This window comes from Hylobates moloch, unplaced genomic scaffold (genome assembly GCF_009828535.3).
Source record: "Hylobates moloch isolate HMO894 unplaced genomic scaffold, HMol_V3 SCAFFOLD_12, whole genome shotgun sequence".
In the NCBI taxonomy this organism is placed as follows: Eukaryota; Metazoa; Chordata; class Mammalia; order Primates; family Hylobatidae; genus Hylobates; species Hylobates moloch.
This window is the reverse complement of record NW_026652287.1, coordinates 76,321,804-76,343,931: the sequence shown is the minus strand read 5'-3', so window position 1 is coordinate 76,343,931 and position 22,128 is coordinate 76,321,804. Positions and strand designations below refer to the sequence as shown.

General features: G+C 34.9%; 1 protein-coding gene across 6 annotated transcripts in view; it reads left to right on the top strand.

The window, feature by feature from the left end:
- OSBPL8 (oxysterol binding protein like 8) overlaps positions 1–22,128 on the top strand; it is a 215,130-nt gene that overhangs the window by 171,770 nt on the left and 21,232 nt on the right. For all 6 annotated transcript variants that reach the window (XM_032170793.2, XM_032170792.2, XM_058424619.1 and 3 more), the window contains 9 exons: positions 856–1,027; positions 2,959–3,196; positions 3,788–3,972; positions 6,966–7,047; positions 7,372–7,470; positions 9,292–9,388; positions 15,095–15,193; positions 18,524–18,621; positions 20,462–20,551. In XM_032170793.2, coding sequence (XP_032026684.1) covers positions 856–1,027; positions 2,959–3,196; positions 3,788–3,972; positions 6,966–7,047; positions 7,372–7,470; positions 9,292–9,388; positions 15,095–15,193; positions 18,524–18,621; positions 20,462–20,551 — 1,160 coding nt within the window. The remainder of the gene's footprint in view (positions 1–855; positions 1,028–2,958; positions 3,197–3,787; positions 3,973–6,965; positions 7,048–7,371; positions 7,471–9,291; positions 9,389–15,094; positions 15,194–18,523; positions 18,622–20,461; positions 20,552–22,128) is intronic.

The window sequence follows — 22,128 nt, the reverse complement described above, 5'->3', positions numbered from 1 at the left end:
AAGTTTTCTGCTAATTCACTTTTAAATTTTTATTTAAAAAATAAAACTATTAATGTTTCTCTTAACTAATATGGCAGTTAGTGGTAGCATTATATAGGCATTTTCCTGACTTAAAAAGTTTCTTACATACAAGTAGAATGGATCTTACTCTTGAGGATAGACCTCCTATTAACAAAAACAGTTACTTCAGATAGTTTGTTTATAGTGGAATCATAAATCCTCAAGTATATTTTATGTACCTTGCTTGATACCTTCAAATTATACTGCATGTTAATGTTCTAAGATTTGAAAAATAAAGTATGCTTATTTTAGATTGGGTATACTTTGTAATGCATGCTATATACTATTCATTTATCAGTGGTTTCTAGCTGCTTAGTATGTGAAAAGCATTTGAAAAACTGAAAGATTTCATTAAGAAATTCTAGGCCGGGCGCGGTGGCTCACGCTTGTAATCCCAGCACTTTGGGAGGCCGAGGCGGGCGGATCACGAGGTCAGGAGATCGAGACCATGGTGAAACCCCGTCTCTACTAAAAATACAAAAAATTAGCCGGGCGCGGTGGCGGGCGCCTGTAGTCCCAGCTACTCGGAGAGGCTGAGGCAGGAGAATGGCGTGAACCCGGGAGGCGGAGCTTGCAGTGAGCCGAGATTGCGCCACTGCACTCCAGCCTGGGTGACAGAGCAAGACTCCGTCTCAAAAAAAAAAAAAAAAAAAGAAATTCTAGCAAGAAGTTATGTTCAGATTAACTTTTCCAGTGCATGTTTCTCAAAGAAATAGTGGTAACAGGGTAAGTTAAGATGCATGCTAGTTTCATAATTTTAAAAATTATACTGCTTATGAATCTGTGTTCTTTTAGGAAGGTGCTGGATGGATGCTTTGGAGTTGGCTTTGAAATGTTCTAGTCTTCTTAAACGTACAATGATCAGAGAAGGAAAGGAACATGACCTGAGCGTTTCATCAGATAGCACACATGTGACTTTCTATGGCTTACTACGTGCTAACAATCTCCACAGTGGTGACAACTTCCAGTAAGTATATATTGCCACTGAATTGATAATGTTTCAGAGACCATACTGCTCACAAAATTAGTTGTCAGACCTAAAATTTTAGTAGTGTAACTAGGACTGAAATTTGCATATATTCCCATTATATGGCCTAAGAACTGGCTTAAAATTTGTTTAGCTGCTATAATCAGTTGTAGAAATGTATTTCCTTCATTCCAGCCAACATGATTTACTTTATCTTTCCCAAATATAGCCATGCTAATTATTCACCTTGTCTGTGCATGATGTCCCTTCTATTAAGAATGATTTCTGCCTCCTACTCCTTGCTCTTTTCTCTTGTCTATATATTCTTCAAGATCAGTCTCAAATATTAAATCAGTGTGAAACCTTACAACTATGAGACATAATCTGTCTTTCTATAGAGTAACATGTTCTTAGTAATGGCACTGGACTTACTCTACCTGGTATTTGTGAAATTTGTTTATATCCTATTTGGAATGGAACTGTATCCTATTTGTGGTTTTATTCCCTGAAGCATTTATTGTAGTTAACACTAAAAAAGCATTTGTCCAAGGAAACTGGGCAGTAGTGCAAAGATTTTCTTGAGATTCAGGTCTTTTTGTTGCTTTGCAGGAAAAACGTTAGACTTTTCTATTTCCTCCCTTTCCCCACCCCTTGGCTTCTGCTCTGTAGCCACTTTCATCAGCATTGAAGTTGCTCTTCTCAAAGTTAGACTGCTATTCTCCTCTTCTTCATATAGCCTGATTTAGACATTTCTTCCCTATCCTTTTGCCTGTTTCTCTTTTTTTCTCTCTGTATTACTTTAAAAAATTTTTTAGAGCCAGGGTCTCACTCTGTTGCCCAGGCTGCAGTGCAGTGGCACAATCATAGCTCACTGTAACCTGTAACTCCTGGGCTCAAGCCATCTCAAATGCATCTCTCCTGAGCTCAAGCAGTCTCACCCTGCCCAGTAGCTAGAACTACAGGCCTGTATTACCACACTGGGCTGGCTGGCTGGCTTATCTATTTATTTATTTATTGAGACATAGTCTCACTATGTTGCCCAGGTTTTTTTTTTCCCCACTCTCTTTAAAATCTCCATTACCTGACCTTTTATGTTATTTCTTTGTAGACCCACGATCTGGAGCTTTATCTTAATCCCAAGTACCTGGTGCCTGAATGAGATAGGATGGAATGGGGTGGGCTACTGATAGAGGAATGGGAATTTGTTGGAACTTCTTTCCAAGACTTTCCCCCTTTTGTACAGATTATTTACCCTAATCACTTTAAGTGAGAATAGGGTAGATTAAGCAAAACTTACTTGATTTTAGTCCATAGATTAATTTCCTTCAGCTGAAATTTTCATTTTTAATTCTCTGTGGATTTTGGCTCAGGATTAAACCTTTCAGACGAATAGAATTTAATATAATTGTTTATCATTTACCATTTTCATATATTTTTCTTGGACTCACGTGAGGTGACTTTGGAAACCTTCATATACAGGTGGAAAGTCATAATTTATTTGAGTTCAGTTGAGAATCTGATTATCTGGACCTGCATTTTTTCTTCATACCATAAGTGACAGTGAGATTGGTGCAAATGATGCTGTTAGAAAAACTAAGAGAAATGTCTAACAAGAAGTCTAAAATTTTGATTTTGGAGGATTTTAGCCCCAAGTGGTAGAGAGGCAAAGAGCCCAGAGTGTCATCTTTTCGCATTTCTCCAGGTTTTTAATTTTTCTATGCCTCTGTTTACTAATCTGTAAAATGAGAATAATAATAGTACCTATCTCATAGGGTTATTTTGAAGATTAAGTGAATTAACACTATGTAAAACACTTAGAACACTGTCTGGCACATAGTAAATTCTCAATAAATGTTATATATAATTATTATTTATGAATTGAGCATTCTTAACATTGTTTATTCTTCCTCCTAAAAATTCTTTCCCTTAAGGTTAAATGATAGTGAAATTGAACGACAACATTTTAAGGACCAAGATATGTATTCTGATAAATCTGATAAAGAAAATGATCAAGAACATGATGAGTCTGATAATGAGGTGATGGGGAAAAGTGAAGAAAGTGACACAGATACATCAGAAAGACAAGATGACTCATATATCGAACCTGAGCCTGTTGAGCCTTTAAAGGAGACTACCTACACTGAACAGAGCCATGAAGAACTTGGAGAGGTAAAAGTCTGCTATTTTTAGAGATTCTGGATTTTCATTTTCTTGGGAATTCTTAAATGAAATTGAAGATATTATTTGCTTGATCTATTGCCTATTTTTCTGTGATAGAATGTGATATTTTAAAAGTTGCATACATGTGAAATGTATTAGGATTTACAAACAACTAAACACATATACTCACATAAATACCAATATATTCTATTAAATTTAAACTTTACATTTTCTTCAAGCTTGATTTTGAAGTAACATATTGCTTGATGTCATTGCCAGGTGCAAAGTTGCAAGGAAACATGAGTTTATAGCTTTGTTATTGCCAGTGCATCATAGAAGTAAATGTAGTGTAAAGTAATCGGCTATAATATTTTTGTAGTGGATCTCTTGTATATATTGTTTACTTTGATGTCTTTTTCAGCTACCCTTTTTTACCTGAGTTTTATAGCTGTAAATTTTATTTATTATTTTTTGTTTCCACATTTAAAAAATGCTTGGAGTAGTCCTGAAAAGAGTTCATATTTTCAACATTAGCTGGCTTATTTACATATCTGTCTGAAATAAATATAACGTTTTGGTAATTTTCATTAATTGATAAAGGCAGGTGAGGCTTCTCAAACAGAAACTGTATCTGAAGAAAACAAAAGCCTTATCTGGACACTATTGAAACAAGTCCGTCCTGGCATGGACCTATCCAAGGTGGTTCTGCCTACATTTATTTTGGAACCCCGTTCTTTCCTGGATAAACTTTCAGATTACTACTATCATGCAGATTTCCTATCTGAGTAAGTAGATTCTTATTTCTTAAAATAGACAATACTTCATGATTTTAGAAATTCTCAAGAATGCTATTCTCAATTATCGTTCCTTTCCAAAATCAGGCTCTAATGAGACATCTCTCTCTGTTCTCTACCACTTCTGTGGTTGACCCTTAGTAAGAAGCATATTTAATACTTTGCTATAATGTTGCCATTTATGAAGTTGAATTGAGATATCATAAGCCTGAGGAAAACAAGAATTGTACCCTTTACTCAACAACACTGCTGTTATAGGCTCCTTAACCTCAGTTCACTAACCTAACAGAGAGAGAGAGGTGATTAGCATCATTTGTTCTCCTCTGCAAAAGCCCTTGTTCAGTCCCATCCTGAGGCCTCTGTTTTTGCTCGTACTTATCTGTCTGCATGCTTGTGAGGTATGTATGGCTTACCAGAACTAGAATGCTCTGCCAGTTGCTAGCTTTTGGAACAAGTCCTTATTTTCTTTGCTTCTCTTCTGAAGCTGCCAGCTGGTCCTGGGTGTAATTTTGAAGAAGGCACACCTAAAGGAGGCAGAGGAGGTGCTATCCACCTCTGTCCCAGCAATTTCTCGGAAAACCAGTAAACTTTGCAAGGAGCAGCAACTTTGTGTCCATGCTTCCAATTCTTACCTGCTGCCCCTATTCCAGCAATAATGGTGTTTCAAGGCACTGTGCTTTCTGTGCCACTGATATCTGGCCCTGCGACCTGATTTTTAGAATCTTTATCAAGACTTATTTTCAGTTTTTGTCTATAAATGGCATGAGCGAACACTGAAAAAAATAATAAGCTGAGTCAAAAGATAATTGGTAAACTGGGAAATGTTTGCAAATTTCATCATAGACAAAATGTTAACCTCCCTAAAAAAAGCTCTTAAAAATTGAATGAAAACGATTCTATAGAAAAGGAAACTTATAGAAAAAGGAGTGAAAGAAATTACTGGGCAGTTGGAAAATGAAGAAATAGGAACAGTCCTTAAACATGTAAAAACCTCATGCAAAATAAGGAAAATGTACATTTGAATTATAGTAAGTTATTGTTGTTTATCCACCACTTTGACAAAAAGTCAAAAAGCTTTTATAGCCTAGTTCTAATATCTTCTGCACTTTTATCTGTCTGGAAATTAATTTCTCTCAGAATGTAAGGCAAATTCCTGTGAATCACAAGATTTTCTTGAGCGATGCCCCCCGTCTCAAATAGAAAGATTTTACTTTTCTGGCATTACACACTGTTGCCAAGATTCTGTTGGCAACCAGGGACTATCATACACCACCATGGGCAGTGCAGAGTAGCACAGCACCCTGAAGGTAATCTGGCAGTATTTACCAAAAGTATAGATGCATTCATCATTTGATCCACTAATCTCACTTCTGGGAATAACTCCTACAGATATAATGCCACATATACAGAATGGCATATATACAAGATTGTTGCAGCAAGGTTTGTAATAATAAAACATTAGATGTAACTCCAGTGTCCAGCACAGTGTACTGATTAAACAATGTGTGACACATCCACCCATAATAAAGAAGAATTCCATAAACTGATCTGGAGGGACCTCCAGAATTGTGTGTGAAAAAAGCAAGGTATACAGAAGAGTATGTATAGTTTGCAACCCTGTTTTAAGAAAAACAGGACTGTTTATTTATATATGCTTGTTTATGCCTAAAGAAAACTTAAAAGGAAGCTTTTTTAAGAAGTTACCTATAGAAGGTAAGTAGGAACAGTGTGGAGAGACGGGGCAGTAACAAGACATGTGTACCTCTTTATATTGCTTTGACTTTTGAACTATATATATTTAATTTTAAAATAAAATTGCATAGTGAGGGAATTTAAACCAAGATGGAACGAGAGCAATCAGAGGGTTGTTACTCCAGAAAAGCACAAGGTTTCAACTTAGCACAATTGTCAATAAGCCTAGGTCTGTGCTCTTCTGTCTCACATTTCATCTTAAAAAGTCACCACATTGGACTGTCAGACATGCTTGTGAAACGTAAATGCCTTTTTGTAAATAAAGGGCATAGTAGCTACATTATAAACAGAAAACAACAATAACAAAAAACAACTTCTCAGTAAAATTTACTTCAGACATACACAATCAGATTTTTGCAATGATTGCAATAACAGCAGAATTGTATGGGGGGCAGCTGAGTCATGGCTCCTACAAATTTCTTCTTTAAAATGAAAATTACTCTTTGATTATCCATTATTCTGGTTGAGTTTTTATTAATTCTGGAAAATCAGTTGATAGCACACAAGAGCAGATTGAAGAATAAAAATAGGTTAAAACTTTCTGTATTGATTTAATTATTTTGACTCTGCATCATATTTGTAATTTGAAACTTCTGTGTTTTGTACTAAGGACTGCATACCCATAAAATCCTATATTTAGATAGGTACTTTGCACAAAAGAGGCTATCGTCAACCTATGTTCTCCCCTCCATGTACTACAGCATCTACCAGTTTACCATTGATCTCCTCTAACATCAACAACTGAGAATGGACTCAACCAAGTAAATATTGGTCCTTCAGTGATATATGAGGCTGAAGACTTCTAACAAAATTGTTAATGAGGCTGCTTGACCACTGCCTAACATTGCAAATGCTAGAAATCACACAGTGCATGAATCCAAAATCCATGTTTATTTTTTTCAATCACAATTTTCACAGAGCCCCTAACAACATCTCAGGTTCTGCAGAATCCCGATTCAGAAACCTTGGTTTGGAGAGTTTCCAAAAACTACTTTAGCAAAGACCTGGGCAGTGTATCAAAGAATAGGAAAATGGGGGAAAATGTGACCAGGTTAAGAAAAACAGAAATTGATTTACATGGTTGAAAATTGATTACATGGTTGTTTTGTCATCCATTTAAAATAAGAATTATGTTTTCCAGTCATGTTTCATACTGGGTTATTGGTTAATAAATGTGAGAGATAATTTGTGATACATTTTTAAAAATTTTTGTTTACCATTTTGTGTTTTAGGGCAGCTCTTGAAGAAAATCCTTATTTCCGTTTGAAGAAAGTAGTGAAATGGTATTTGTCAGGATTCTATAAAAAGCCAAAGGTAATGTTTGTTTGTATTTTATTGTCTTTTAGTGTTTTATGAGTTCTTTATATTTTATGTAATGTGTAGATTGTTTGTTAACAGTTACATTACTGGGCTTCTTTGACTTAGCAAAATTGCAAAATACCTGATCATTTAGACCTGTATTATGATTGAAGTCATTTAATTTTATTTAATGTAAATTTTATTTACTTTGAAATTTTATAAGGATGGTTCCCAGATTGTACAGTTAAACCCATTTTGACTAGTTTAAACTATTTTGAATCCTTTGTATTTGTAATTTGAAATTGCATTTTTTTTTTTTTTTTTTTTTTTTTTTACAAGGGACTGAAGAAACCTTATAATCCTATACTTGGCGAGACTTTCCGTTGTTTATGGATTCATCCCAGAACAAACAGCAAAACTTTTTATATTGCTGAACAGGTATTAGAAATGCATGTATGGAAACAAAACTGATCTGGAAGTTATTGGAATATTTTTATAGAAAATATTTACCCAGTAAACTCAATATTATTTAGCCTTTCTTATTTGTGAACATTTGGTAAACATTTAACCTTTTAGTATTAAATACTACTAAAGTACTACTAAATATCATATTCATAGGTATTATTATTACAGTCTTGGAATCCTTTGACCAAAAATAAATCTTTATTTTTCCTTTGCTATACCACCTGCCCTTTTTTTAATTTTTTTTTTTTTTGGCCGAGCTCATATTTCCTGAACAACTTTTGATCATGCTCAAAATTATTCAGTGGTGTGGCATTCATTTGTCTGGCATTCAAAGTCCTCTATATCTTTTCCAAATTTATCTCAAATTAATACCTTTCTAGTTCTCCACAGTAGTCAAACCTGTGTAGTTCATGACTAGGTAACCTGATCTAGCACTTTCTTTCCTCATTTTTAAATTTAATTCTCGCACTCCAGTATTTCTTCTTAGCTGTTCTTTATCTAAACAAAGCCTGACCCACTTATCCTTCATGATGCACATGACTGCAGCTCCCAGTGATTTTTCCCTTCTCAAACTTCTGTATTGTTTTTTGTGATTATCCATTAAGCTATTATTTTAACATTTGTATCGTTTACCTTTTTACAGAATATTTATTTTCCTAATTGAATTGTTAGCTTAATTCCCTCTTCTCCCCTATGATACCTCTCTTTTTGTTGTATACAGACAGAAAATATTTTAGTTTTTAAACTTTCATTAATTTGAACTCATATACATCCATAATCATGATTTTCAGTCTTCTGTCTGCATAAACCTGAGGAATATGACATTCTCTTTCAATAACAGTGGCTCCTTATTATGGTAATTCTCACTTTGAGTGTAAGGAGAATGAGAAGATTGTGTGTTCTTTGAAAAACCCTCTCCTAGAGGTTTTGATAACCCCCTCAAGTCAAAACCACTTATCTATATTAATTTTTTAAAACTCAATGATTTAATTCTTCATGAAATTAAGAAGCTTGAAATGCTAATTTTAGTTTGTCTCATGTAAGAGAACATAAGAAGTAAATATATTGTTGAAGGCATTAGATTATTAAATAACATGTTTTTTGTTTTTGTTTCCTATAGTCATTCAGTAATCCATATGAAGACTAATCACTGTATTAGTTATCCATTGCTGTCTAAAAAATTAGTGCCAAAACTGAATGGGTTAAAGCAGTATTTATTATCTCATATGATGAGGTTCAGGAATCTGAGAGCTGCGTAGCTGGGTGGTTCCGGCTCAGGATTTCTAATGAGCTTGCAGTCAAACTGTCAGCCAGCTTTGCAGTCATCTACAGGCTTGACTGGGCTGGAAGATTCACGTCTAGGTTCATCACCTGGCTGTTGACAAAAGAACTCAATTCCTCACCACATAGGCCTCTCTGTAGGGTTTTTCACACTCTCAAAGCTGGCTTTTCAGAACTAATGATTGAGAGATAGGCAGAGAGACAGCCCCCAACATGGAAGGTACTTTGTAACCTAATCTCAGAAATTACATAGTGTCACTTCCACACAAACCAACTTCAGTACAATATAAGAGGGGCCTATGTGACTACCAGGAGGGTGGGTCTTATTAGGAGACAGGAGGCTGGTTACTATAACCATCAATATTTAATTTTACTACTTATTTAAATGTTTTTTCTTACTCATTATAAGACTTGAACTTTTGATAATGGCACAATAATATGCCTGTCTTTTTATATTTTATGTAAACATGTTTTTATATTTTATATATGCATGTTTTTTCTTATGTTTAATAGGTGTCCCATCATCCACCAATATCTGCCTTTTATGTTAGTAATCGAAAAGATGGATTTTGCCTTAGCGGTAGCATCCTGGCTAAGTCCAAGTTTTATGGTGAGTTTTCCCGTCCCAACTTGCACCCTCTCCTGGGAGGTATTATTTTCTGGTGAGCTTTTATTTAGGCAGTGTCATGGGCTATTTTCAACAAGGAGTTTGTCATTTTAAGTATCATCTTTCCTTGAATAATGGCTTTTTTCTGCCCACTCATAAATAAAGTCATGGCTTATGTATTCATCACATATATGTAAATATATCACAAACATTACTTATGAAAAGACAGAGTGATTGCCCATTATCCCCTTTAGTGCATAAAATGTTTCTTTTGCCTTTAGTCTGGCCAGTTTTTGTGTTTCATCTCAATGTATCTAAGGGATTAGTCTTTCTGTTTTAGTCTTTGAACAGAGAGGAAGAATCCAAGTATGGTTATGATACCTGGCCCAGGGTCAATCAGTAAATATATTTAACTTTGGACTAAATAACATACCAAAAAAACTGTTTGCAAGTACAAGAGAAAATAGAGAAATGGTTATAGTAGGAAACATTAATATAAAAACTTTGACAGTTCAAACAAATCATTGCCAAAGCTATATACCAGTAAAACATATATAACCTTAAAATGCTTTTATATAGTTTTTAAAAATATTTAAATGAAGAAGAACAATTAAATTTCAACCAAAGAATTTTAAACCTGAGTGAAAAAAAATCATTATGATAAAAAAGGAAAAATAAAGTATGTAAACAGAAATCCAAGGTCTGGTTACCTGAGCGTGTGGTGAGTCATAGTTAAGTCTGCGACAGGGACATCTAAGAGTAGTTTTTGATCAGGAACCTGGTGTGTATTGTTATATTTCTTCAAGGTGTCTTTTATTTCCCTTGATCGTTTTGGTTTGGTTTTGGGTTTTTTTGTTTTTTTTTTTACCTTGTTTCGTTTAAGATGGTGATTGCTTGTTTTTTTTCCCCTTAAGTTTATATATATTTCATATTTGATATATTTCTTACCTACTTCACCTTTCATCCCTCCATTATTCTACCCTGACTATAGTATAAATGGCTTTTTTGAGTGTGTGTTCTACCCTTATAGAAATTTTTGTTGAGTACGAGGTGCATAGCTCACTTTCTGGGATTACTTCCTCAGTGGGCCTTTTTTCTGTGTTATAGTACAATTTATATACATCAGAGCTATCTGTTCCTTTATAATATGAAAAAAATCTATTAAATCCAGAATGAATTTAAGATCGTCAGAATTGGTAAACATATGGGTAAATTCAAAAGACGTTTTTTCTTATTTTTTCCTTTTAATACATGTAACCGTTCAAAACAGAAATGTCAGCATTATCTTGTGAGTTTTATAACATATGTAGATTTAACACATGTAACTAGAGTACACAACCCTGGAAGAGAATGGACCCAGAGATAGCAAAATTTTCTATTCTATATAAAGTGGTAAAAGATTAACTGTAAGTGAGTGCAATGGCACAATCTTGGCTCACTGCAACCCCTGCCTCTTGGGTTCAAGCGATTCTCCTGCCTCAGCCTCCCAAGTACTTGGGATTACAGGTGCCCACCACCACACCCAGCTAATTTTTGTATTTTTAGTAGAGATGGGGTTTCACCATGTTGGTCAGGCTGGTCTCGAACTCCTGACCTCAAGTGATCCACCCGCCTCAGCCTCCCAAAGTGCTGGGATTACAGGCGTGAGCCTCTGCACCCAGCCGACTGTGACATTTTAAAGATAAATATTGTAATCCCTAAAGCAGTGGTTCTCCTCAGGAGACATTTGACAATGTCTGAAGACATTTTGGGTTCTCACAGTTGCGAGATCCAGTAGGTAGATGCCAGGAATGCTGCTTAAACATCCTGCAATGCACAGGACAACCCCCTACAACAAATAATTATCCAGTCCCCTAAATGTCAGTAGTGCTACCATTGAGAAGCCCTACACTAAGGCAAACACACACACACACAAAGAAAAATCGCCACCAAAAAGTATAGGTAAAAAGTCAGTCAGAAAATTAAAATGATATTCTTTAAAAAATTTAAACAATAATTTAAATAATGTATAAAAGAAACAGGAAAGCCCAATCAAGGAACAAAAATCAGAGGGGACAGATAGAAAACACATAGCAAAATGATAGACCAAAACCCAATAATATGATTGAATCAGTCTTAATGGCCCAAATAATCTCATTTAAAGACAGTGATTATCAGATTAGCTAAAACAGCAAGGACCAACATACCTTAAATGTAGACACACAAATAAGTTGAAAGTAAATGGAAAGTAGGCCGCGCATGGTGGCTCAGGCCTGTAATCCCAGCACTTTGGGAGACCAAGGTGGGTAGATCACCTGAGGTCAGGAGTTCGATACTAGCTGGGCCAAAATGGTGAAACCCTGTCTCTACTAAAAATACAAAAATTAGCTGGGCATGGTGGTGTACACCTGTAATCCCAGCTACTTGGAGTGCTAAGGCAGGAGAATCACTTGAACCCGGGAGGCAGAGGTTGCAATGAGCTGAGATCATGCCACTGCACTCCAGCCTGGGCAACAAGAGCAAGACTCTGTCTCAAGAAAGGAAAAAAAAGAGAAAGTAAATGGAAAGTAAAAGTTAAAAGCTAAACTATGCAGGTATTAAGTACAAGTAGGGTTGAGTGAGTATTTTAATAAAATAGATTTCAAAACAAAAAGTGTTAATAGAGATAAAGAACATTTCATAATGAAATAAAAAGTTCAGTACATCAGGATAACATAATAATCGTAAATGCCTGTGTACCTAATCACAGAACTTCAGTGAAGCAAAAATAGAATTAAAAGAGACAGAAATTTGAAATGGGCAAATTTCTTAAGAGACACAAATTACCACAGCTGACCCAAGAAGTGGTGTAAAATTGTAATAGCCTTATATCAGATAAATTGATTTAGTAATTTAAAATCTTTCTTCAAGGATATACTCCAGGCCCAGATGTCTTGAGTTCTTCTAAAGATTTAAGGCAGAAATAACAGTTCTACACAATTTTTGGCAGAAAATAGAAGAAGAAAAAACACTCCTCAGATCACTTTATGAGGCCAGGATTATCCTGATCCCCAAACCACAGATTACAAGAAAATAAACTACAGATCTAATATCCTTTATGAATATACATGTAAAAATTCTTAAGTAGTAACAAATCAACATATGGGAAGATAATATATGGACATATACATATAAATAAAGGTGTCATGATCAGTATATTAAAAGAATAATATATCATGATGAAATGGATTTTATCTCAGGAATACAAGGTTGGTTTATCATCTGATAAACAATGTAATTTACCATATTAATAGAATAAGAGAGAAGAAAAGTGTGATTTCTATAGATATGGAAAAATGATTTGACAGAATTCAACACCTATTTATTTCTTAGTCCTCAAGGAACTAGGACTAGATTAAAGGCATCTATGAAAAATATATAGCCAACTTCATACTTTTAAGGTGAAAATTGAATAATTTCTACCTAAGATCAAGAACAAGGCAAGGATGTTTACTCTCATTGCTTCTGTACAAAATTGTATTAGAGGTCCTAGCCAATGCAGTAGGCAAATTAAAGGGAAAAATAGCATACAGATTGAAAGGAAGAAGATAAGCTATTTATATACCAGATTACACAGAAAATCTTCAAGAATCTACAGAAAAAGCTCATATAACTAATAAGTGAATTTAGTAAGGTCTCAAGATGCATGGTCAAAAAAGAAAAATCAGTTGTATTTCTATATACTAGAATACTTGCAGAGATTTTTTTTTTTTTTTTTTTTTTTGAGACAGTGTCTCACTATGTCGCTGGTCTCAAACTCCTGAGCTCAAGGAATCCTCTCAACTCAGCCTCCTGAGTAGCTGGGATTACAGGCACCCATCACCATACCTGGCTCAGAATGAAATTTAAAAACAACTCCAATTGTAATAGCATCCAAATAATATATTTAAAAATAAATTTAATAAAAGATATGTTAAGTCCTGTATACTGAAGACTAAAACATTGCTGAGGAGAATTAAAGAAGATCCAAATAAATGGACAGATAGGCTATGTTTATATATTGAGATATTTAATAGTGCTAAGATAATGGAGCTCCCTTAATTGAGCCATAGACTCAGTGCAATCCTAATCATAATCTTAGCAGGCTTTTTTGAAGATATTGGCAAGTTGGCTCTAAAATTACGTTGAAAAGTCAAGGACCCAAAACAGCCAAACAATTTTGAAAAAGAACAAGATAGGTCTTTCATTGCCTGATTTTAGTATAAAGCTAAGGTAATCATTACAGTGTGGAATTGACGTAATGGTAGATATATAAATTAATGGGATGGAATAGAGTTCAGATGTAGACCTGTACACATGGTCAAATGTTTTTTGACATGGGAGAAATGATTGTTCATAGTTAAACATACATTTACCATAAACTCAGAAATTCCACTCCTAGGTATTTACCCATGAAAAATGAAAATAGATGTCTACATGAAGTCTTGTACATAAATGTTCTTAAGTATACACAACATTATTCATAACAATTCAGGACTAAACAAAACCTAAGGACCATCAACTAGTAAGGAAATAATCACAACTACAGAATGCTAACTAGCAATAAAAAGGAATAGAATTCTTATACAACAATGTGGATGAACCTGAAAGACATTGTGCTAATTGAAGGAAGTAAAACACAGCAAGCTACATACTCTATAATGCCATCTGTACAGAATTCTAGAATAGGTAAAGCCAGTGATTTAAAATGGACCATTGGTGTCCTGGGGCTAAGGGAAAGGATTGACTGCTCAGGGGCAAGGAGGAACTTTTTGGGAGATAATGGGAAGTTCTATATCTTGATTGTGGTGGTGGTTATATGACTCTGCAATTTCCAAAACTCAAATTTCACACTTAAAATGGGTTGGTTACTGTATGTAAATTTATACTTCAGTAAAGCTGAGAATAGAAGGAGAGAAAATGCATACAGGAGAAAACTTAGAAGAAATTACCATAGTATTTTATCGTTGACTGCATTTTGGTGCTTTATACATATTTTTTATTTTTCTAAATTGTCTATAGGATTAATTATAAGCATTTAAAGCTTGAGATTTGTAAATAATGTGACTTACAGCTAAAAAATAATGGTTTTATTCAAAAAAGAAAATTAGGCTATACAGTGAAACAGTGTTTTATTAATATTAACTATTCTACATGTTTTCTCATTTTCTTATAACTCTCATAAAACAGGCCAGGTGCAGTGGCTCATGCCTGTAATCCCAGCACTTTGGGAGGCCGAGGTGGGCAGATCACCCAAGGTCAGGAGTTAAAACCAGCTTGGCCAACATGGGGAAACCCTGTCTCTACTGCAGATATAAAAATTAGCTGGGTATGGTGGTGCACGCCTGTAATCCCAGCCACTCGGGAGGCTGAGACAGGAGAATTGCTGAACCCTGGAGGTGGAGATTGCAGTGAGTCGAGATCACTCCACTGCACTCCAGCCTAGGCAACAGAATGACAGAGACTCCATCTCAAAAAAAAAAAAAAAAAAAGCACATAACTGTATCTTTTAAAAGTAGTCATTATGTAAAAATGAGAATATGGATGAAATATGTTTTGGATATAAGGTAATGAATACATGTTTGGGCACATTGAGATTGAGACATTTTTAAGAATTTCCACTGCAGATGTCTGGTAGGTGTTCTAAATATATTTTGTTTTGAATTGGTTGAATAAGTTTTGTGAAATTTAATAAACAACAATTTATTTCAGGAAACTCATTATCTGCAATATTAGAGGGAGAAGCACGGTTAACTTTCTTGAATAGAGGTGAAGATTATGTAATGACAATGCCATACGCTCATTGTAAAGGTAAATATTTTCTATACTTGAAAAAGATATTAAGCTTTCCTTTTAAGTAAATGTATGTAGCTGTGATTTGTTACACTTTGTGATTGATGGAGTCAGACTTAAATTTTGTTTGAAAGCATCCTTGGTTTACAGATATTTAAGATTATTGCTATCATTTGCTGACTATTTCTGTGGTGAATTAATTCACCTGTAACGGACTTTTTGTGATATGTACTTTAGTCAGAAGAGACTGATTTATCATAATGGAATTTCTTTGCACTTGCCTGATGTGCAAATTTTCAAATTTGACAAAACTGTCTATTATTTCAGAATCTGTAAAGATGATTTTCATCTTTTTGAACCACCATGCTTTTTTAAAATTTTAATTTACTATTTTTTAATGTACCAAGTTTTTAAAAGATTTTTCTCACCCTTATTTGGCAATTTATTAATGTATTATGCTTTTTGCCCCATTATTTAAAATACAGATAAGGGTATTACATAATTGTCGTCTACAACATTACAACATGCTAGGCACCCAACTGTTCAATGCATTTATTTAATCATTTCAGCAGCTCCTATAAAATAGAAATATTATTATTTCCCTTTTTTTAGAAGAGGAAAAATGAAGCACAGAGAGGTTAATGTGCCTGAGATCACACAGCTAAAATGTGGCAAGTCAGGATCTGAACCCAGGTGGTTTACCTCTGCACTCTGAACTTTTAGCTATTTTGCATCAGTTTAGTGTGGTCATGATGTGTATCCTCCCTTCCAACCGGTTTCTTAAAATCTTAAAAATAACTTTTTTGGTAATTATCCTTTATTTTGGGAACTGATTCATGAAAACATAGAAATTATTCAATATGAAAAGTGAACAAAGGATACGAACAGACACTTTTCAAAAGAAGACATTTATATGACCAACATGAAAAAAAGCTCATTATCACTGGTCATTAGAGAAATGCAAATCAAACCACAATGAGATAGCATCTCATGCCAGTTAGAATGGTGATCATTAAAAAGTCAGGAAGTAACATAAAAAAAGCAGAAATAGGAACGCTTTTACATTGTTGGTGGGAGTGTAAATTAGTTCAACTATTGTGGAAGACAGTGTGGCGATCCCTCAAGGATCTAGAGCTAGAAATACCATTTGACCCAGCAATCACATTACTGGGTATATACCCAAAGGGTTATAAATTATTCTGCTATAAAGACACATGCACATGTATGTTTATTGCAGCACTATTCACAATAGCAAAGACTTGGAACCACCCCAAATGCCCATCAGTGATAAACTGGATAAAGAAAATGTGGCACATACACACCATGGAATACTATGCAGCCATAAAAAAGGATGAGTTTATGTCCTTTGCAGGGACATGGATGAAGCTGGAAACCATTCTCAGCAAACTAACACAGAAACAGAAAACCAAACACCAAATGATCTCACTCATAAGTGGGAGCTGAACAATGAGAACACATGGGCACAGGGAGGGGAACATCATACACTGGGACCTATTGGGAGGTAGGGGGCAAGGGAAGGGATAGCATTAGGAGAAATACCTAATGTAGATGATGGGTTGATAAGTGCAGCAAACCACCATGGCACGTGTATACCTATATAACAAAGCTGCACGTTCTGCACATGTATCCCAGAACTTTTTTAAAAAAGTATAATTTTTTAAAAAAGGAATTATTTGATATGGCCTTATTTGACAGTTGAGAAACCTCAGAGGGTTGAATCTTACTGAAGGCCAACCCAGCATGTACAAAAGAGGCTAACTTATGGCCTCAGTCTAGATTATTCTTAGAGCTTCAAGTATAGTTCTTTAAGTAAGCATGGAGTGAAATATCTTTAATTATGAATTGATAAGAACACATATTTTTAAATTTTCTATCATTTAGAAAAAATAAAATTATATTCCATGTAGATATCCATGCCCTACTTAGCTAACAATAGGGAAAATTTTTTATAGCAATGCATGGAAAAAGAAAAGTTATAACCACTTGTGAATGAGCATATGAAATGATTTTTATAAGATGGTTTCACCCTGTATGTTTTCTTTTTTTTTTTTTTGAAAGGGAGTCTCGCTCTGTCGCCCAGGCTGGAGTGCAGTGGCGCAATCTCTGCTCACTGCAAGCTCCGCCTCCCGGGTTCACGCCATTCTCCTGCCTCAGCCTCTCCTAGTAGCTGGGACTACAGGCGCCCACCACCACGCCCGGCTAATTTTTTTTTTTTTTGTATTTTTAGTAGAGACAGTGTTTCACCGTGTATGTTTTCTAAGGTGTGTTTCCCAAAGTCACTAGTCTCACAAATTGTTTTGTAAAATAAGAGTTCCATAGCCAAATAAGTAAGAGAAATATTGCATAGTCTGTTCCCCTCTCAAAAGATAATATTGTACATTGCATGTTAAAGGCTGCCTTAACATCTTAGACCAACAGCAGATACACGCACAACCTGTTTAGCTTTGTTAAACCCAGAGTTTCCCCAGCTTTTAACCACAGAACTTATTTTGTAGTTTTTTGTTCGCTTTGCTTATGCATTTGATTCTTGTTATTTGTAGTAGTTATGTTACATAAAGTCACCACGGAGTTAGCAAAGACTGAGCCATTGCTCCTGGGGGAGTATGAGATTGGATTCCTGTGAGCCTCTTGTCCTAACATTTTCATCAGCCAATTAATCAGTACATAACCTTGTTTTATGTATGCTTCTATTTAAAGAAACCTGATGTGATTATAACATTAATTACATATTACTGACTCATTAACATTGAACTAACAGCCAACAGAACTAAAGCCTAAACGTAGCTTTTAACACACATTTTCCCCATAAGATACAGTATAGCTTTCTTGCACTTAGGAACACTAGACAGCACTGCAACACTACATGTGGGTCTATTTTAAACAGCAAAACCACCAATGAAAAGCACAAAATGTGAAAACATGATACTAAATACACTGCAAAGAGGACACTTTTTTTTTGACAATGTGGGAGCTGAAACAAGAGTGTTTGCCTTGCTCAGCCTCAGCTCAGAATGTGTGCATTGGGTGACTCAAATTTTTTGCCACTCTGCACATGTCTCCAAATGACTACAGAAGCACTGTGGGTATTGATATTTTACTGAGTAGGTGAATTTACAGATATGAAATCTGCACATAATGTGAATCAGCTGTTATCTATTTATATCCTACAGAACCAACTTTATGTCTATATTATAGATTTTCATTTGAGTGGGACAGAGTGATTTTGAATTATGTTTCTCCTAAAAGGAGATTAGATTACTAAACTGTTTATTGTGAGCCATATACTATACTCTCTCTCCAATTTTTTGTCAAATCTTTTTCCTTTAGGAATTCTTTATGGTACAATGACACTGGAGCTTGGTGGAACAGTCAATATTACATGTCAAAAAACTGGATACAGTGCAATACTTGAATTTAAATTAAAGGTTAGTAGACAATATAGTAGGTATCACCTAGCTAAAGGAGAGCCATACAATAAATATTGAATAAAGGGCACCACGTATTTCCTAATTAAGGACTAAATGTAGAAACACAATTTATGTCACGTCAAGGATAAGTGCATAAGGAATAAGGGCAAGGCTGGGTGAATATCTTCGGATAGCCTAAGATAGCAACCTTGGAAAATTCAAATTAACACAAAGACATTTTTTGTTTTTCATCTTAATTAATAAAACTGTGGTTATTATATAGAAGATGAGATTTAAGAAGTGATTGGATAGAAATTTCTTAGTAAATTAAAGGATTGTTTTTACCAAATACCAGAAGATATGTGTCATCTTGCAGTCTAGCTGTGTAAACCAAGGCACAGTTGAATTAGTCACTGTTTCTGTGTAATAAATTACTCTAAAACTCACAGACTTAATAACTATGTGCTGTTCCTCATGAGTTCTGTGGGTCAAAAATTTGGACAGGGTATATTGGGGATAGCTTATCTCTGCGTCATAATGTCTGGGGTCTCAGAAAGACTTTGTAGGCCATGGGTGACTCAGTAGTTAGGGACTGTAATCATCCGAAGGCTTATCACTTACATATTTGATACCTGGTCTAGGGTGACCGAAGGACTAGGACTGCTAATCTGAGCACCTGTATACATGGCCTTTCCATGTGACTTGGTTTCCTGACAGCGTGACAGCCTCAAAGTAGACTTCTTACTTGGCAGTTGAGGGTTTCAAAGTGCAAGTGCCCCAGTGAGCAAGGCAGAAGCTGCATTTGCTTTCCATGATCTAGCCTGAGAAGCCAAATTATATCACTTCGACTATCTTCTATTATTTGGAGAATTGTAAGAGCATCCAAATTCAAGGAGAAGAAATATAGACCCCACTTCTCATTGGGAGAGTGGCAAGGTCTCCTTGAGGAAGAGTATGTGGGCTGAAGGGGAGAGGGTACGTATTGTCAAGGCCATCTTTGGAAATTTTTGTCTGCCTCAAAATGAAAGGGAAATTTGAGAACTTAATGTGAATTAATTGTTCTTGAACAATAGTATATTCAGATAAAAATATTTCTGTGAACTATGTAATATTTATTACTAAATTGCTGCTATGTTGATATCCAGCTGACAAGCAATTTTGCTCTGATAAAAAAGACCTCTTAAGTATTATTTGATGCAATGTCTTTTGTTTTATTTTTCTTTCACCTTGGCAAAATTTTGCTTGTATGGTGATGATAATGTTTGAAGATCATGATGAATGAGTTCTTAAGTATATATGACGCCTTTAAGTATTACATTGGAGCATCAAAATTTTGTCTAAGGACAGATGTTAGTAAGGCATGATAGTAACTCAAAATATATTCCTTCTAATTTTATTTTTGGAGGCTTTTTTTTAGCGATGTATTTTACTTTTGTTTGTTTGTTTTTTAAGGAAGGGATGTTATTTATTTCAATGGATCGTTAATTCTCTTAGGTTGACTGAGTTGTTATTGCTTAAGATAACATCACATTGATACGGCACAGTCTTGACAGTTAGGGGAGGACACAGGATTTGAGCATACATGGAACATGAGTCAGTTATATCAGTGTGATCTTTCTTAATATGTTTATTTTGATTTAATATAGTCTGCTTGTTTTATCCTATTTTTTCATAGCAGCAATTCAGATTTCTTATTAAACATTTCTAACTAAAATTTGAGTCGGTATTTTTTACTGCTTGTGCATTCAAGAGTACTGTAACTATACAAGTAATTTTTGTTGTTTTTTTTTGTTCTGGTTTTACATTATATGTAAATATAAGTGAAAAGTAAAATGTTTAACATTTTCTCGTTTAAAAGCCATTCCTAGGGAGTAGTGACTGTGTTAATCAAATATCAGGGAAACTTAAACTGGGAAAAGAAGTCCTAGCTACTTTGGAAGGTCATTGGGTAAGTATTGTGTATATGAGCTTTACAAAAAGAATTTTATTCTGTGGGAAAAAAAAATAATCACATTTAAAATTTAAAATTTATTCCGTTGCTGAAAACATCACTATTTAACATAAGCTTCATCTTAATAGCAGATATTTTGGTGTTGATCTGTTATCAACAATAATTAATTTTTTGTAATATTTTATTTCCAAAACTTTAAAATCAGTAGAAATAGCTAACACTTATATATGACTTACTGCATTATTTAAGAATGTTACTCATATTAACTGATTTAATATTTATAACATATAACCCTATGAGGTGAATATATAGGTGCCATGCTCATTTTATTATTGTTTACTATTGTCCCCATTTTACAGAAGAAGACACTGAGGCACAGAGAGTTCACATAATTTGCTCAAAGTAGGTGGTGGAACAAGAATTAAAGCCCAGGAACCCTGGCCCCAGGGCTGTGCTTTTTTGCATAGTGGTGTGTGAGAGCAATGGCTTTTATTTACTTCTCTGCTAACCTAAATTCATATTTATGTAATTTTGTTAAGAGACGCTTAAATGAATAAAAAGAATCATGGTACTGCATGGATATACCATACTATGAGCACTGAGTATATGCTCCTTTCTGCATGCAGTAAGCAGAAAATGTTGAGAAATATGAGAAAGTGAAACTGTATTTAGGGACTCCACTAAGTGGCCACATACACTCTGAAAATTTTTTTTAACTGCCTTAAATCTGAGCGTCTTCTGGAAAAAAGATAAAGCAGCAGTCATTTTTAAAAAATGAAATTTCTGTCTGGGTGGGGTGGCTCACACCTATAATTCCAGCACTTTGGGAAGCTCAGGAGTTTGAGATCAGCCTGGGTGACATAACGAGACCTCTTCTCTACTAAAAATAAAAATAAAAAAATTAGATGGGCATAATGGCACATGCCTGTCCCAGCTACTCAGGAAGCTAAGGCAGGAAGATTGCTTGAGCCTGGGAGGTGGAAGCTGCAGTGAGCCATGATTGTGCTACTGCACTCCAGCCTGGGCGAGAGAGCAAGACCCTGTCTCAGACAGATAGATAAGACAGAGATGAGAGCGAGAGATGACAGAGAGAGAGAAAGAGGAGGAGAAGGATGGATACACAGGTAGATAAATTAGATAGGTAAAATAGATTAGATAGATAAGGTAGATAGCACTGCTGCACTCCAGCCTACACAAGAGAGCAAGACCGTCCATGTCTTAGATAGAAAGATTATTCGATAGAGATAGACCTCAAATTTTTAATGCTAGGAAAGGCTCTTTCAGAGGGATGTGTGTGTGTATGTTTGAGTATATTGAATCCATGGATAGTCAACAGCATCTCATTGTAGCTGCAACAAATACTGTGCTCTATTTGGACAGTTTGGAGATGGTTATTGAGGCTTTGCATGTAATGTTTGAAATTTATTAAGTAAAACATGAAATTTCACAAACTGGATATTCAACCAAATTCTTTTTAATTAACTAGTATTACGTATTCAATCTTAATGTTTTTATAAAAATGATAAACTTGGAGTTTTTGGAAAAGTGCTAGTTATATTTGTTTTAAAAATGCT